Consider the following 16,799-nt stretch of genomic DNA (forward strand, 5'->3'; position numbering starts at 1 on the left):
CAGCCTATCCAGACGCATCCTTGAGTTTGATTCTAAACCCCTACCTGCGCCTGAATTACATGTTTCTCAAAAGTGTCCTCGTAGGCCACACACAACTGTCGCTCAGTAGACTAATTATAGGTCTCTCGATGTACCAGGACACATGGTCAATTAGTGTTATCTTCACTAGCTGTGTCTCTCACTGTGTTTTTCCTATGATGATGCCTCTCTGAAAAGGTCCCCTCATTGTGAGTCGCCTTGAATGGAAGAGCCGACCTGCCAAGGGACTGCAGATTCAATTTAGCCTTTTAGCTAACGGCCCATTGTCCCTGTTGAATAAATTAATATACAAACTTGTCATGGTGATACAATTGAGCGTTTTTTCTTACCCTCACAGGACACGCACACCTGACGGACTTCAACATCGCCACCATCATAAAGGACGGGGAGAGAGCCACAGCCTTAGCGGGGACCAAGCCCTACATGGGTAGTGATGCTAACAGTCCTCACCACAAGAGACCAGGGGGGCACAGGGGAATCAGCCAACTGTTGTTGGGAGAATGGCTATGGTTGAAAAGGGTCAAACTTATTTTGTATTCTTGCTCATAGCCAAGGGGTATATATCACTGTAAATGATGAGATAATGAAAATCAAGAGAAAATTAGAACCTTAATAATAATACAATTATTGTTTTAGAGGTTAACCTGCTGTGGGTGTCTGTGGCGGTGGTTGATGTGTGTCTGTGGCGGTGGTTGATGTGTGTCTGTGGTGGTGGATATGTGTCTGGTGGTGGATGTGTGTCTACGTGTGTGTGTGTGTGTGTCTGTGGTGATGGATGTGTGTGTGGTGGGGGTGTGGTGGATGTGTGTGTGTGGTGGATGTGTGTGTGTGTGTGTGGTGCTGGATGTGTGTCTGGTGCTGGATGTGTTTGTGGGGGTGGTTGTGTGTCTGTGCTGCTGAATGTGAGTGGCGGTGGATGTGTGTGTGTGTGTGGTGCTGGATGTGTGTGTGTGTGTGTGTGTGGTGCTGTGTGTGTGTGTGGGGGGGTCTCTCCTCAGCCCCTGAGATCTTCCAGTCCTTTGTGAGCGGGGGGACGGGCTACGCCTTTGAGGTGGACTGGTGGTCGCTAGGCGTGACCGTCTTCGAGGTGCTCCGCAGCTGGGTACTGAATTGGTCTATTATTATACATTATTATATATATCATATATTTGACGTATCACTTCCATTCTAAGGTTTGTATACACGTTGTTTGCTGGTTACCTGGAAAGTGTGCAGTCTGTTTATTTTGTGCTCTCCAACCCCTTTTCGGTTCCTCTTAGTACTCAGTGCTTTGATAAATCCCTTCCTCCGTCACTGTCTGGTGATCTCTCCCTCCGTCTCAATTTTCAATTTTAAGTGCTTTATTGGCATGGGCATTTTTTGTATGCACTATTATATTGCCAGAGCATATTAAAACCATATTAAAACCAACTACAGAACTGTCAGCAAAAATCCAAATGCTTTCTCAAAATATAATCTCTCTCTCTTTCCATGTGCTCTCTCTCTCTCTCTCTCTCTCTCTCTCTCTCTCTCTCTCTCCCCCCAGAGGCCCTACGACATCCACGCCAGCAACTCGGTGGAGTCCCTGATGCAGCTCTTCAGCACGGTCAGCGTGCAGTACAACCCCGCCTGGCCCAAGGACCTGGTGGCTCTCATGAGGAAGGTCAGTCCCCCCAGGCCACTCCAGCAGACAGGTGGCCCGCTCCACTGGAGGAGGCTCTCAGCCGACTGGAATCTCAGCGCTAGCACCCACTTTGGCTTAATGGCTCGCTTATGATCAGCAGCAGGCGGCGTGGTGTAGTGGCCTGGCTGCTTCGACTCCCAGTCGAGAGATACCGGGTTCGATCCCCGCAGATGTCCTTGAGCGGGACTGCTAAGCGCGGTCTGCTATTCGTTGCTATGCGCCTGAATTTACTGTGCGGCACTTTGGATGAATACTGACAAATAGATACAAATAATGTACCCAGGAAATAGCATATGTATGACTGTTTTTGGATGCGCCCTAGCTTAAAGGAAGGCTGCTTATCTGAGCGAGTGGGTGGAGTGAGCAGAGACGGACCACTAGCGGCAGCTCGAAGTGTGTCGCATCTCGCCCAGATTAAACACCTACGCCGCGTCACACTGCAGCGACCGTAATCCAAACCTGTGGCACTTGTGTCGAGATGGTATCCGTGGTCTCCCGCCAGCATGCATAAACCTTAACTATAACCTATGTTAGGTTACAAATCCTTATTTTCCCCGACACACCCTATAGGCTACTCTAACTCATAGTGGGGTGGATTAAAGTGGGGGTGGATTAAATTCTCATAAGGCGCTACGTTCATTTGTGGTTTGGTGGAGCACTGCTTGGCTGGAGCACGGCCCTAACACGCCAGCTGAAATCCAGCAGCATCAGCACTGGATGTGAGTGTTTAAGTGGGCCAGAAAGTGCATAGTGGATATGAGTCCGAGAATGGCGGCCACAAAGGGACTGAGGGAGCGAGGAGGAGGAGGAGGAAGGGCAGAGGAAGCCCAGGGCGAGAAAATGACAGATGGGAGTCTGAGAGGAAGGCTGCCGAGAGATGATGAAGAGAGAGGTGGAGTGGAAGTCAGCGAGCAGGAGGAAGAGAGGGGAAACTGTGTGTGTGTGTGTGTGTGTGTGTGTGTGTGTGACATGAGCACTGTGGACAGACAGCATGGGTGTATTCCGCTTGACTGCTGATCAATTACGGCGTCTGGAGTCCGCTGAGACAGACCTAACGAGCCCTCCAACGCAGCCAGCCAATCAGCCCCGTGGAAAAAATATACAGGAAGCAAAAACAAAACGACCATTACAAAAATGTGTTTACGCGACAGCAAAGCTCATGCCCACAGTACACAGCGTGGTTCCCTCCATCCAGGCTGGCGACACTCATAGCAGTGTACAGCCCTGCAGTAGCCATGTAACCCGTTCCATCCCTATCGTGTGCTGTTCATTCGTCCTGATGGCTGCTGGCAGTTTGCATGATTTCTCTTCTCCTGGCGCACCTGATTGCGGTCTGATTGAACTGATTAATAGCGCCCCCTGTTGGATTTCTCCATTTGGGGAACAGGGTATTTCCTCCCAATGGCGATAGTGCTACATTGCAATCTGATTGCGGGAAAATAGTCGTTTCTCATATGCGGATACACTAAGGAGACATATTTAAAATTGGCCTTTTTGTGTGGAAAAAGAAGGACGCAATGAATTAATCAAAGCTGTGTGTGCATGCGCGTGTCCGTGTGTGTGTGTGTGTGTGTGTGTGTGTATGTATGTGCATGTCCGTGTGTGTGTGTGTATGTGTGTGTGTGTGTGTGTTTGTGCGTGTGTGTGTACTGCAGCTGCTGACGGTGAACCCGGAGCATCGTTTCTCCAGCCTGTCTCTCATGCAGACGTCCCCCTACCTCGCCCACGTCAACTGGGACGCCGTCTACGAGAAGAAGATGGACGCCGGCTTCGTCCCTAATGTGAGTTGCACACAGACACACAAACGCACATGTCCACGCATCCATCACCACACCACACCACACACACACACACACACATGCACGCACGCGTGGACAGAATTATGAGCGAACAGACATAACCTCATCCTGAATTAGCTGAATGTTAACAATAGCATCTTCATAATAGCATAACGGTAGAAAAGGGGACATGGGGGGGGGTCCCTCCCTCTCTCTGGCTTGCACACACACACACACACACACCTGGGTGGGCACGTGAAGACCGCACGGACAGCGAACGTGCCATCCAATCAGAGATGGGCAGAGTGGCCTCCTTCTGCGCTTTTATCCTGGGCGCTGCTAGTTAGCGACAGTGTTGTTATTTCTCCGGGGGACATGAAGGGTTGAGTGTGTATTCGCATGATTGACGGATATGGTCGTTGTTGTAATTTGATTCATGAGTAATGAATAATTTCCCCACTGTTTGTTCTACTACCGTGGGAGCACATAATGTCAGGCTGGTTTAAGACAATATTACTCACTGCTAAGGGGGGGGGGGGGGGGCAGGGGGTTGTATGTAGATTTGCGTGTGAGCGTGCGTTGTGAATGCCGTTGCATGTTATAATTGTATGTTGTATACCGGCAGCTCGTTTATCGTAAAGTAATGCTCTTGTGATTGCAGAGCTGTATTCTTCCGGTACCTTTAAGGAGACAGAGATGGATAGAAATGTTTATTACCACTAATAGGAACACGCCAAAGTTAACAGGGCTGAAAATAGAGTTTATTTATGTTGGATGTGTAAGTGAGAGCTGTATTACTTATTCATTCTGTTTGTGCTTCCAGAACCACTCACACCATCAGTTCATAACATAATCACATAAATCAGTTCATAGCTAATCAAACTCAGTTCTTGCCGAACATCAAAGAGCAGATTGCCTATCCATTTCACCCTAGATTTGTTTTTACAATAACAGTGTGCTTTTTAATAACTACTTTTAGTAATAATAAGTGCTATAATTAGCTATCAATATGGTGTATTGGTTGAGTAACAATGAACCTATTATTTTAGACATTGTTTAATAATGTATTATGATTGGATAGGACAAGGGTGTTTATAAAACTGTTCGTTCCAGAGAACACTGTGTATTTCTTTAACAATACTCTTGCTATTGCATAACACTTGGCTGCCATTTGCTGGCTCTACTTAATGTGTGTGGGTGTCTATGCCTACATTATGCACCATATTCATAATTAGAAATGATTTGTGAGAGGGAGCTAATTCAATGGTGTGTGTGTGTGTGTGTGTGTGTGTGTGTGTGTGTGTGTGTGTGTTTGCAGAAAGGGCGTCTCCACTGCGACCCCACCTTCGAGCTGGAGGAGATGATACTGGAGTCGCGTCCGCTCCACAAGAAGAAGAAGAGGCTGGCCAAGAACCGTTCCCGTGACAACAGCAAGGACTCTCAGTCGGTGAGCCACCAGCGCCCCATCCCCACCCTGACCTCTGATCTCCACGGGGGGGCCCAGGACACAAGGGGCCCGAGAAACCACCCCGGAAACCAGTTAAAGAATGTATAAACAGCATAACCAGTTGATTTTAGAAGTTTGTAGATAAAGATAAATGGCTAGGTGGTCCATGTTCCCATGTGTGTGTGTGTGTGTGGTGATGGCTGATCTAAGCTTCACAATGTGCAACAGGTGTGCAGCCTCACCTTGCTCCAGCGTCCAATCAGTCTGACCCTGGCCAGCTGAGGCCGCTTAAACCAGCCATCACCCACACACTCCCACAGTCCCCAGTGTATACAGACCTTCAACTATATTACAAGGATTCATTTTCAAAACATTTCAAGAAATCCATGAAATGTTGTCTTGGTCTATAGTTAAGAAATGCAGTGGTGCGATCTACAAAAAAATTATTTTGTTGTGACAGGCTCCTGTTTTCTATTTTTTATAAAACAGAGAAACAAAACATAGCCTTGGGCCGTTTCTCAATTAGTGTTCTTGTCTGTACTTGTGTACTTGCGTTCTCGTGAAACGTCATCAATCGTAGCCCAAGTATTGTTCCAATTCAAAGTACGCATCAAGTCAAGTACAGTCGTAAAACCCGGAAGTGTTCTCGATGCGTTCTTATACTGGCCGTTCCATCGAGGATGCATCGGAGGTGACTTGTGTGGACTTTGGACCGTTAAATATCCCAGGATGCACTTCGCATTCCCATGTTTTAAAATATTAGTATGTAAGCTATAATAATAGGCTATATAGGAACATTTTAAATACATAACAAAAATGAAGACCTATTCATTCAAAATATTAACATACTATTTTAAAATGAAGGCTGGGGTTTAGTTTTATATAATTTGTTTATATTGTTCAGTAGTATATGCCTACGTGAGGCCATATAGCAGTTAACAGAGCTGAGGTGGTGACAACATCGAGTCCGCTGCTGTTCCAGTTGCAGGTGCGTACTCGCGTCCTCGGAAGTCTGTACTTGGAAGTCCGGACTTGCCAAGTACAGACGCGAGTCCGTAGTTCGCATACTTGGTATTGAGAAACGGCTATGGTGTCTGTTGTAAAGCTACTACTTAATATCACTTAGATCACGTACTCAAAAACAACTGCTCTGATTCCAGAACAATCTGCTCCTGTTTGTTACCAAGAGGGCCGTGGAGGAGTGTAGAGTGGGGGTTCTCCAGTAGCTGAGAGGGGCCGTTCCACTGCTGAAGTGCTGTTGAGCATAATGCTTAATCGCCCTTTCATTGAAAATGGGACTGGCTATTTCCATCGGGCTGAAATAGAAAGTTCCGGAAACACTCAAATCATTTAAAAGCCCTTTTATTCTCCTTCCTGGGAAGATGGGCTATTTTTACAGTTTGGGCTCTCCGTATTGAAATGTGCTTCTGTTCTTTTCCTGCCTTACCTGATTAGGTCTCTATTTCCTGTGACTGTAATTTGATCTGTATGGCCCTCGTGATAACAGACAAATGTATTTCATGAGCAGAATCCATGAGCGCTGTTTGAAATCAGTTTGCAATCAGGTATCCCGCTGGTTCTCAGCCATTCTGAATCTGTGGTTATTACTGCATTATTGATGCTGTGGTCGGCCATATTGAGGCACTGGGAGTGAGGTTAACCCGCCCTCCACTCTGTTACGTCTACATATGACCATGTGTGCGCTGGTCGCCAACATGCCGGCCACCGTTGGCCACGATCCTGGACGGAAGCGCCGCAGAAACGGGCTGAATCCAGCACCTTTACACCGGCTGTCTTCGAGATGCGAATGCCACAGGCTGATGAATGATTCATGCTCCTCTTCCTGTTCAGAGGTTCGGGAGCATAGTGGTCCCCCCCCACCCCCATCCCCTGATTCAGACATCGTTTAGTCAGGCCTGCGAGACGTCATCCCGGTGGTTCTCCCGACCGAGGAACCTGCTCGTGTCAGCCTCTCGATAAACACGTCCACCGCATTACTGGCGCCTCTCATGCAAGCGTGTCTGCGCCATGTGCGCTAGTCTCTCCCTGGCAAGGTTGGAGTATCAGATTGCATGGATGCATCATTTGTGTGTGTGTACTTGTGTGTGTGTGTGTTTGTGTGTGGGTGTATTTGTGTGTGTGCATCTGTGTTTTTGTGTGTATTTCTGTGTGTGTGTGTGTGTGTGTGTGCATGTGTGTGTGTGTGGGTGTGTGTGTGTGTGTGTGCGACCTGCTAGTGTGTTGTGGCGTGTTGCGTTGTAACCAGGATTATTAAATGATGAAGCTCGCCGTGCCGTTGTCATGGCCCCAAGTGCTCCCGGAAAATAGGAGTTTCTATTTTAGGCTTGAGACAAATATCCTGTTACGGCACGGCATGCCAACCATTCACGACTTCTTACAACTCCAATAAGTCTCAAAGGAAAATATAAATATCACAAAGGACTCATTTTTATTATTAGGCATCTTTCACCAGTATCCAGATGTGGAGGATGGTGAATCCGGTTCTGGGCGGTTTCTTTAATGATAATTACAGTTGTAGTGCCATGGAGGAGGCTGACGGCCAAACACGCGTGTCTCAGTAGTTCCTCATAATGAAGAATGAATGGCGGCCGGCGTCATTCATTTCCAATATTTCCATAATGTCTTCTATAGGACTCCTGGGGGGCGGTAATGATGTTATCCATGATCAATGATGACATCTCGGTTTAACGTGATCATTTATCAAGTTGATGATGATGATGATCAAGATAACGATGCTAATGACGCATTGTGTCTGTGATCTGCAGGAGAATGACTACTTACAGGAGTGCCTTGAGGTGGTGCAACAAGAGTTCATGATCTTCAACCGGGAGAAGTAAGCCACTTTCAAAACAAACCCCTTCTCCCTCTCCATCTCCCTCTCCATCTCTCTCTCTCTCTCTCTCTCTCTCTCGCTCTCTCTCTCTCCCTCTCTCTCTCTCTCTCTCTCTCTACCGAATACTCTCTCTACCCCAGAAGGTGAGGGCTGCGGTCTGGCCTCATTTAAACCCTGGAAACAAAAGCGCAAGACGCAACACTAAGAAAATAAAAAAGTTTCCAAAAAGTAAAGCGTTAATGCAGCAGCACCCCCGTTGCAGTGGGCCAGTTAGCCAGAGCTGCATCGCACTGCGCTCTCCCCTCGCCGCAACACATTTAGGGAATTACAGATGAAACACGCAGCGGTAAATGCTGCACAGCTGCCGCTACACTGGGTACAGACAATGGCGCTTACCTGTTTCTAATTCCAACACACCAAACAAGCACATTGACAAGGCCTTCCGCTTTTAGTTTGACTCGCTAATGAAATTGTCTATTGCAGTTCAACCAAAGCCTTTGAAATGAGTTTATATAAGACAATAAGGATGTTATGTGAACGTCCTTGAAAGACCCTTATTGATAAAGCCATGTTAGACTAAATTATCTCCACCAAAGGCCCAACTACTTAGACCAGAATGGTGAGTGTATCCAGCATATGCCTCGGTTCCCACTCTACAGTGAATGTACTGTGTGGTGACCGATGAGTGCCTTGCCTTATAAAGCAGGGGAATAGTAGTTTGGTACCTTATGAGGTTACATTTATAAGTTATTAGCTCATTTATTATTGAACTATCCCTGCTTTGCCTCCATTATGCAGCATGAAAGACAACAACAGCAATAGCCTATTGCCCTAAATAATAATGCAGAAAAAAATTTGCATTAAAACCAGAACATGTTTACTTGTATGTGTTACTGCATATGTGTGAGCGTGTGTGTGTGTGTGTGTGTGTGCGTGTGCATGCGTCTGCCTGCCTGCGTGCCTCCGTGTGTGTGTGCGTGTGAGAGTGTTTCTATCACTGCTTTATGCACACATATATGCATGTGGTGTGCGGTACTCCACCAACACCTGTGTTGCCTTTGTGTGAATGTGTGTGTGTGTGTGTGTGTGTGTGTGTGTGTGTTCTTCTGTGTGTGTGTGTGTGTGTGTGTGTGTGTGTGTTCTTCTGTGTGTGTGTGTGTGTGTGTGTGTGTGTGTTCTTCTGTGTGTGTGTGTGTGTGTGTGTGTGTGTGTGTGTGTGTGTGTGTGCGTGCGTGCGCGTGCGTGCGTGTGTGTGTGTGTGTGTGGTTTGGCCCCGTCAGGTTGAAAAGGCCTCAGGACGAGGGCCGGTCGGAGGCCGGGGAGGGGGAGGGGGAGGGGGAGGGGGCTGAGGACGACCCGGAGGCGGAGCCTGAGGCGGGGGGCGGGGCCACTGACGACGACGACGACAACGACCCGCCGGGCGCCGGCCCGCCCGAACCCGGGTCCTCCTCTTCCAAACGCAGCATGTGTGGCTCTGTGTGCTCGTCACCCGGAAGCTGCTAGCGGATCTCTCTCTCTCTTTCTTTTCTCTCTCTCTCTCTCTCTCTCTCTCTCTCTCTCTCTCTGTTTCTCTCTCTCTCTCTCTCTCTCTCTCTCTCTCTCTCTCTTTCTTTCTCTCTCTCTCTCTCTTTCTTTTCTCTCTCTCTCTCTCTCTCTCTCTCTCTCTCGCTCTCTCTGTTTCTCGCTCTCTCTCTCTCTCTCTCTCTATCTTTCTTTTCTCTCTCTCTCTCTCTCTATCTTTCTTTTCTCTCTCTCTCTCTCTCTCTCTCTTTCTCTTTCTCTCTCTCTCTCTCTCTCTCTCTGTTTCTCTTTCTCGCCCTGCCTATTGCTCCGGTGTTGCTATGCCTATAGATACTCTCTCTCTCTCTCTCTCTTTCTCTCTCTCTCTTGCTCCTTGACACACTCACATCCCCAACGTGTGTGGCTCGGACAAGCAACAGAGGACCACAGCAGAAGCCAAGATGACACAAACCCCCACCTCCCCCCCCCCTCCCCTCCCCCCACCTCCCCCCCCCCCCTCCCCTCCCCTCCCCTCCCCCATGTCTGTAGCATCTGAAGCCTCCCTAAAGTCTAGCTCCAACTTCTATGCAAAATAAGGTTATAGCATGACGATAGAGCCTCGCTTTTTTTTTTGGGGGGGGGGGGGGGGGAAGGGAGGGTTCGGGGGAGGGGTGAAGGGGCAGGAAGTACTGGGGGGGGGGGGGGGGGGGTGCAAGACCTTCCTGCCTGACCTCTCTCCATCTTCACCCTCCCGACAGGCAGGGTTCAATAATTTAGCAGAACTTCAGAAAAGTTACTCGTAGGAGACTTTCTGTTCGCCTCTCTTTCTCTCGCGTTCTCTCTCTCGTTCTCTCTCTCGTTCTCTCTCTCGTTCTCTCTCTCACTCTCTCTCTCTCTCTCGTTCTCCCCCCCCCCCCCTCTCTGCTTTCAGTGCACTTGCCGCCGCCTCCACATGCACAGACACAAAGCACACGCACACAGACACACACACTCACACAGTGATCCTAAAATACAAAAGCGGCTGCTTTTCCTTCCTTCCTCCATTTGACTGCCCCCCCCCCCCACCGCATTTCATCACCTGACCTGAAAAGAAAACCCCTCCCTCCAGACTGCCACCGTGGAGCAGAGCCCCCCCCCCCCCCCCCCCCTCCCAGCGTCTTATTTCCTCTCCGATACTTTAAGCCCCGTCCACCGGCCGACGCCTAATTCATCCTCATCGCCGTGACAACGTTTCGGCCGTCCTCTCCTCCCGCCGCCCATCCCCCGGTGAAGCGAGAGCTACTTGATATTCCGCTGTGTGTGTATCTAGGTCCTGTTAATTAGCTCATTGGTCCTCTACTGTGTGTAACTAGGTTCCCTAGAATCGTAGTGTTCATCCACCACCACACCTGCTGGGAAAAAAAAACAACCCCGTTTGATGCTTGGTAACGTCTTAAGTAACAGTGGCCAACATGTAGTTTGATTTCAATCTAGCTTCAATTTCCCCCCCCCCCTCCCAAGTCTCTTGGGACACCGGACGCTACGTGAGAGAACGGGTGACAGAGGGACGCCGCTGCGTCCCTCTGTCCCCCACCCGCGCCGTAGTCGCGTGTTACCGTCGTCGTGTGTTTTGCCGTAGTCGTGTGTTACCGTTACCGTTAGTGTGCGTGACGGCGGCGGCGCGGCCATTAAGGACGCCCGCCCCCGTCCATCATCTCTGCCAGGAAACGCCTAGGAACATGTAGCAAAAACCCACCTTAAAACCCTGACGCCTGACCAACATGTCTCAATAAGGATAACAGTAATAGAAATGTAAAAAACATCCATTGTAAATAGCATAGGTTATTAAAGAAAAAAAAAAAAAAAGGACTAAGAGACCACAGTTTTATGTGGGCCCGGCGGCCTCCTGACGCTCCTGACGCTCCCGACGTTCCGACGCGTGGAAGGGACGCCACAGCCCTCCGCTCCTCTTTCCAAGTGTGCAGGCACAACTTGTAGGCGAAATATGCCAAAGCTTTTCTACCATTTGCATAACCATTTCTATAAGGAACTCTGTCTGAATGTAGCCGTCTCTCCCTCCCTCCCTCCCTCTCTCTCTCTCTCTCTCTCTCTCTCTCTCTCTCTCTCTCTCTCGCTCTCTCTCTCTCTCTCTCTCTCGCTCTCTCTTCCCGGTGTGATGTCTAAAGCCTAGATGTTCCTTCTGCAAGATAAACTACTGTATCGTTTTTACAACCCTGTTGTGAAGCTGTATGAGTGTTTGAAAAGTACACACACACGCAAGCACGCACGCACGCACAACCACACACACACACACACACACACACATACATATATATAACGTGTTTGAGGTGGATATACCATCAGGACTCAATGATTAGATTATTAAGCCTCTTCTAAAGGATAGGAAATTGAATCTTTAAATCCATGCAAACATGCCATGAAAAGATAAGTGCATTATTTACATCCCGTGGTCTTTTTGCATGTACTAAACCTGTATTAGCCTGTTTTTATCCGGCGCCTGGGTCCGAGTCATGTCTGGCTCACCTGTGCATGCACAAGCTTTTGTTAATTGCAAGCCTTGACACTCAGTCCAAGATTGACACAGGTGGCGCCCAATCAGAGTAAAGAAGGAGTTTTACGTAAACATCTGTACCTGTACAACCGATAGAGTTCCTGTGGCGTATGGACGGCATGATAAGTGTAGATTATATCCAGTGTCTTTTCGCATCCGAAAGGTTTTTCCTAATGCCTTGTTCAAGTATGCCGGCTTTTTCCCTCTCTGGATGATTTGATTTGTTTAAGAAAAATCAAAGCATTTGACCTTTTCCACAGGTAAACCTTTCCCCTTTATCAGTTTAGGAGATAGATATGGAATACAGAGGGTCAGTTCAGCACCAGGGCAGCCTCTGCTGTCTCTTTAATATGCTGAATGCTCAACAGGCAGGAATATGTGCCGTCATTTCCGATAACTTTAATAGGTGGTCGAGTCTCGCTTTAAGACAGACCATCAGAATAAACGACAGAACCTTTGTTACGATTCAACATTTGACTACAGAAATATGCTATCTAATATAAATAATTATTTTGATAAGTGATTTTTGTGTAGATTGTCTACTGCAGTACTGTCATCGGTGATCAATCCTAATTCGGCATTTCTTGCAAATCCTTTCAATGTTTTTCGGTGTATTCGTATGTTGGACTTTGTCATTGTGAGCATATTAACCTGAGCTGTTGAAATATATTGTGTTAGTGTTTTGCCAAGAAAAAAAACAGCATGACTTCTATTCAAAACATTTGAATACATTTTAACAACATACAATCCAGTGCCATGTTGAGAAAACCAACGTCATGAATGCCATTCCTTCCCTGTGTGTTCCTGTTCGACAACAAGTATTCTACACTGCAGAAACCGAATGACCTGCAAGTCAGGGCCACCAACAACCAAGGCCTTGTACAGAACCCACTCAACCCCCTGTGTTTAAAAGAAAACATGCTGCTTTTAAGTGCTTTGATAAAGAAATAAAATTACTACCAACGTTGAAACCTTTTATGACCGAGTCTCTTTCAAATATATGTTTCAGGTTCTCTTTATTGAGGTTGCCATACACACTTTGTTATTGGAGCTGTTCATTGTCCACAGGGGGCGACAGACGCATAAAGGATTGATTCCCTTGCGAATTAATTGGTCTAATAAGACTGAAGTCAAAATCGTAGCTAAAATGCATAAATCATCTTTAAAATGGAGATTAGTAGTACAAACAATATAAAGTAGAGAACAATAGTAAAGGCTAGTAGATCTAGCGAAGAGTGTTAATCATTTGTGTCTGAATTTGTCTTTCTGCGGCCACCTATAAACTTTATGTAAGAACAAATTAAATTTTGAGCTAAATCAAATAACTGGTGTAAAAAATATGCATACCCAATGTCTATACTCGTATCTTTGATATTATTTTGTGTCAAACGGCGCAAATTCTCCTTGTCCTTCGAGGATGTCCACCGATGGTGTCCCGGTAATGTCCAGTAGAGGGCCCCACTCCGGTGCTTCGATGGCGTCCAGAAGAATGGCCAGCTCATCTTCCAACTTCTCCACTGTGTCTTCAACTTTCTTTGGAGGATAATAGGAGACGTGTTTGTGTAGTTATATAACCAACATGGATAATAGATTGGCATCCAGTTTCCTTAACCATACATGTATTCGCTACACATTCATTGTAAGGTAAGTTTAGGGCCTGGACACAAGTGTGTATAACAGTATTCTGAGAAGCATTTTATATAATTATGGTCACTGGGAAAATGTATGAGTTTGAGGAAATACTAAGGATTCCTTGGCAGAAGCGTCTGTTTCTTTTCCAAACCACTGACGACCCGCTGTAGAACAGTGGGCTGGAAGTAGGAACCGTATTGTGGAGGAACCGTTACCTTCTCCACTACATCCAGGCGGTTATGGAGTCTGCTGTGGTCTTGACAGGCACTCGAACGTACAGCTCTGGGTTTGATGCCAGAATGACCTCCTGCTAAACACAGAGATACATATCAACACCATGGGCATATATTCAACCCTTACTTGACTGTACAGATCGGCCTGCAGGCTCCAAACATGAGTTGACTTGTAATACCCCATACTAAATATTGGCATTTCCTAATAAGAGTAAGTAGGCTATGAACTTAGTGCTAAGATAAGGAATGCTCTGCCTTTTGTGTTTTTTAAGAACAAATTGCTCATCACCTGAAACAAATGAAGAACAAAACACATTTGTAGGAAGCCATGAACAGCCTTCACAAGGCTGTACTTGTACAACCCAACTGGGGGTTACCGTATTGGGGGAAAGGGTGAGCTGCATGCCACCAGAGACAGGAGATAAACAGGGCATCTAGCAGTGAGGATGTTTCAGGAGTCGGTTCAGAGCACAAGAACAGTGAATCTGAACTGAGTGCACATTTTGCAATTTTCATTACACTTGCAAAATCAATGTGACATTCCTACACTTATATGCATGCATAGGAATAACACTGTGATACACACACAGTGATGTTAATTAATCCATAAATGTTATGACTGTGGCTGACCTTTTCAATTGGTATTTCAATATGGCAGATGTGCTGGACCAACGGCTGAACTCATTACAAAGAAAGACAGTCGTATGCAAATTGGAAATAATCTTTTGAAATTGGCCAGGTTTGTATGAAATGGTCAGCACCCCTGTTTTACATTAAAGACAAGCAAGACATGCAGAAATAACCTACATGGGACTCAATCTTCCCAGATTGGGAAGGCAGCCGGTGCAGCTCTGAGACCAACCAAGCTCTAAAACATGTCCACTTGACCTAGTTTGATATCAGAGAAGCTGGCTCAGCCCAATAAGATCAGCAACTACAAGGATCCAATGGATTTGCTGATCCTCTATTGCATAAAAAGTGGTAAAAAGATGGCAGTCTTTTGCGGGAATATTGGCAGACTAAACGATATATGAGTCTGCAGGCCTTTTAAAGATGTGCTCTCTGCACTATTAGAATTAGGTATTAGGATTAATTAATAATTAATTAATTAGGAATTAATAAATTAATAAGTAGGGCTGTATGGGTTGGGTTTATTAAATTACACAACCTTTCCATGGCATAATCCAGAAAGGAAAATGGCTTTTGTGTTTAGAATAGGACTTCAAGGTTGGGATGTGTTTACATTTTACCTTGTCTAATACTGCAATGTTTCTAATTAGCAGCCTTGCTTTGAAGCCAGCAGATTGCCAAACAAACCAGCATTCCTGTGGTGAGCTGTCTGTTACTTTATTTGCATCTGTGGCCGTCTGTGTTGTTGTTGTCTAAAACGGTTTCCGTTAAAACACACAAACGTGCGTGAGTTTACAAAGAGAATACTAGATAAAGACTAATAACATTTGGATATTTTTTTATCCATTCTATTTGCAATGTTTCATTCGGAATGGGGGTTTCCCTGCCTCCATGCAGACCAAGTCCCAACAACAAGTCTCGTTATTTTAATAGCTAGCAGGCTATTTTCTGCCACGAGCCAAATCACCTTGAGGCTTTTCCATCTCTGGACACATCTAGCTCCAATTAGCGTCCCCTGTTCTGAAAGCTGAAGGGAGGAGAATTGGCAGATCTGCGGTCCCTCTGGCCAGCATGTGCAGCTGTTGGTGTGTTGATCAGCGATGCTCACAATACAGGGCCTAAACGATGGCAGCTTGAAGCAACAACACAAGCCTTAACACAATGCTCTTCTAATCTTCTAATTACAAATCCACCGTCTGATTGGTAAGGCCGAATCTGTTACAATAGCTGTTAAAGTTATCCAGCTCCCCTGATACACTGACCCCGCCCGTCAGGCTCCTCACCTTATCTTGCCGGAGTCGTGCCCCTTCGTCTCAGCTGCTGTCCCCTCATGACGGGGTGCCCTGCGTTCATCTGCTCTACTCCACTTATTTTAAATACCATATGCAAATGGGATTTATTACCATATACATAAAGGTTGAGACATTCTCAAAACCTTTGCGAGTAAGAATGTGAATGAATATGAATGAACCCCTCATACCCAATTAAGCAATGACTCGCATCTCAATCAGTTGTAAGTGCTTTAATTCAACCAATGCCACACTTTTGCAATACCTCTTTACCTCTAATACTTATTTATCTAATACAATATTTTTAAAGACTTGAATGGATACCATATAACCCAGCAGATGTATATAGCACCAGTATTACTAAACGTATCACCATCCTCTTATCAGCCTGCCTCAGTACACACTGGGTGAGAGAGGCCGGGGTGTTCAGTGCAATGACTCCTCATGTCTCACACTTGACAACCTCGGCGACAGAGCAACTCAGGTGCGGCCACGTCCCGTACACAGGTCCCAGGAATGCAACTGTGTGTTCGACATCAGAGTCCTGTCTCTGTAGCCCGGGATTAAATGACCCGACACGACCAGCGAAGACTGATGATGGAGCGCATCCCGCTTGTTATTGGTCGATGCACTCGAGTTATTGTTATAAACACATTATTTCGGCGCTGGCAGGGAACGTGGCAGAGCACAGACAGCCGCATCTCGCCTGACAGGAACAAATGCAATCCGCTGCGAGACATGGGCGAGGAGAAGCGAAAGGCCAATATGATTGAGGCGCTGAGGTGGAACGAGAAGACGCCATCGAGCCTTAGCTGACCGAGGGCCCTAGTTTGTTATTCTATTTCCACAAACCTCAACGCCCCGGCGATGGCTGGACGGGGCTGCAGGTTCCGCACCCCAGCTGTGTTTGTGTGGGTGTGTGTTTGTGTGTTTAGGTGTTCACTACAGGTTGAAGAGACGTATCGATATGCGTGATCAAGGCTGTGCGTTCTGAGTGATTTCTGAGTGACTTTTTTTATCATTTATATTTTATACTGTTTATACCGTCTATTTTGTTTGCCCTATTTGTTGTTGTTTGTTCTGTTTGTCTTGTCTTCTCCTTACTTTAGCATTTTGTTTAGCATTTTCCATTAGCGTCTACTTTTGTTGTATTAGTACTTGTATTAGTAGTACTGTATTTTTT

At 46.5% G+C, this 16,799-nt stretch overlaps 2 protein-coding genes across 3 annotated transcripts in view; one reads left to right on the forward strand and one right to left on the reverse strand.

Moving 5' to 3' along the window:
- stk32c (serine/threonine kinase 32C) overlaps positions 1–9,299 on the forward strand; it is a gene marked incomplete at its 5' end in the record, with an annotated part of 61,662 nt that extends 52,363 nt beyond the window's left edge. The window contains 7 exons of the mRNA XM_084470631.1: positions 377–466; positions 1,038–1,141; positions 1,565–1,681; positions 3,358–3,483; positions 4,799–4,927; positions 7,714–7,781; positions 9,062–9,299. Of these exons, the coding sequence (XP_084326757.1) occupies positions 377–466; positions 1,038–1,141; positions 1,565–1,681; positions 3,358–3,483; positions 4,799–4,927; positions 7,714–7,781; positions 9,062–9,284 (857 nt within the window). The 3' untranslated portion in view covers positions 9,285–9,299. The remainder of the gene's footprint in view (positions 1–376; positions 467–1,037; positions 1,142–1,564; positions 1,682–3,357; positions 3,484–4,798; positions 4,928–7,713; positions 7,782–9,061) is intronic.
- A 3,523-nt stretch (positions 9,300–12,822) lies between these two features.
- The window catches only part of LOC311350575 (uncharacterized protein), a 6,102-nt gene continuing 2,125 nt past the window's right edge, over positions 12,823–16,799 (reverse strand). The window contains exons 3-4 of one of the 2 annotated variants that reach the window (XM_084470634.1): positions 13,680–13,771; positions 12,823–13,365 (exon numbers count right to left, since the gene is read on the reverse strand). In XM_084470634.1, the coding sequence (XP_084326760.1) occupies positions 13,207–13,365; positions 13,680–13,771 (251 nt within the window). In that variant the 3' untranslated portion in view covers positions 12,823–13,206. Of the gene's footprint in view, positions 13,366–13,679; positions 13,775–16,799 lie in introns of both variants that reach the window. The other variant, XM_084470633.1, reaches the window with a different exon arrangement.

This window comes from Micromesistius poutassou (assembly GCF_964030765.1).
Source record: "Micromesistius poutassou genome assembly, chromosome: 7".
Taxonomy (NCBI): Eukaryota; Metazoa; Chordata; class Actinopteri; order Gadiformes; family Gadidae; genus Micromesistius; species Micromesistius poutassou.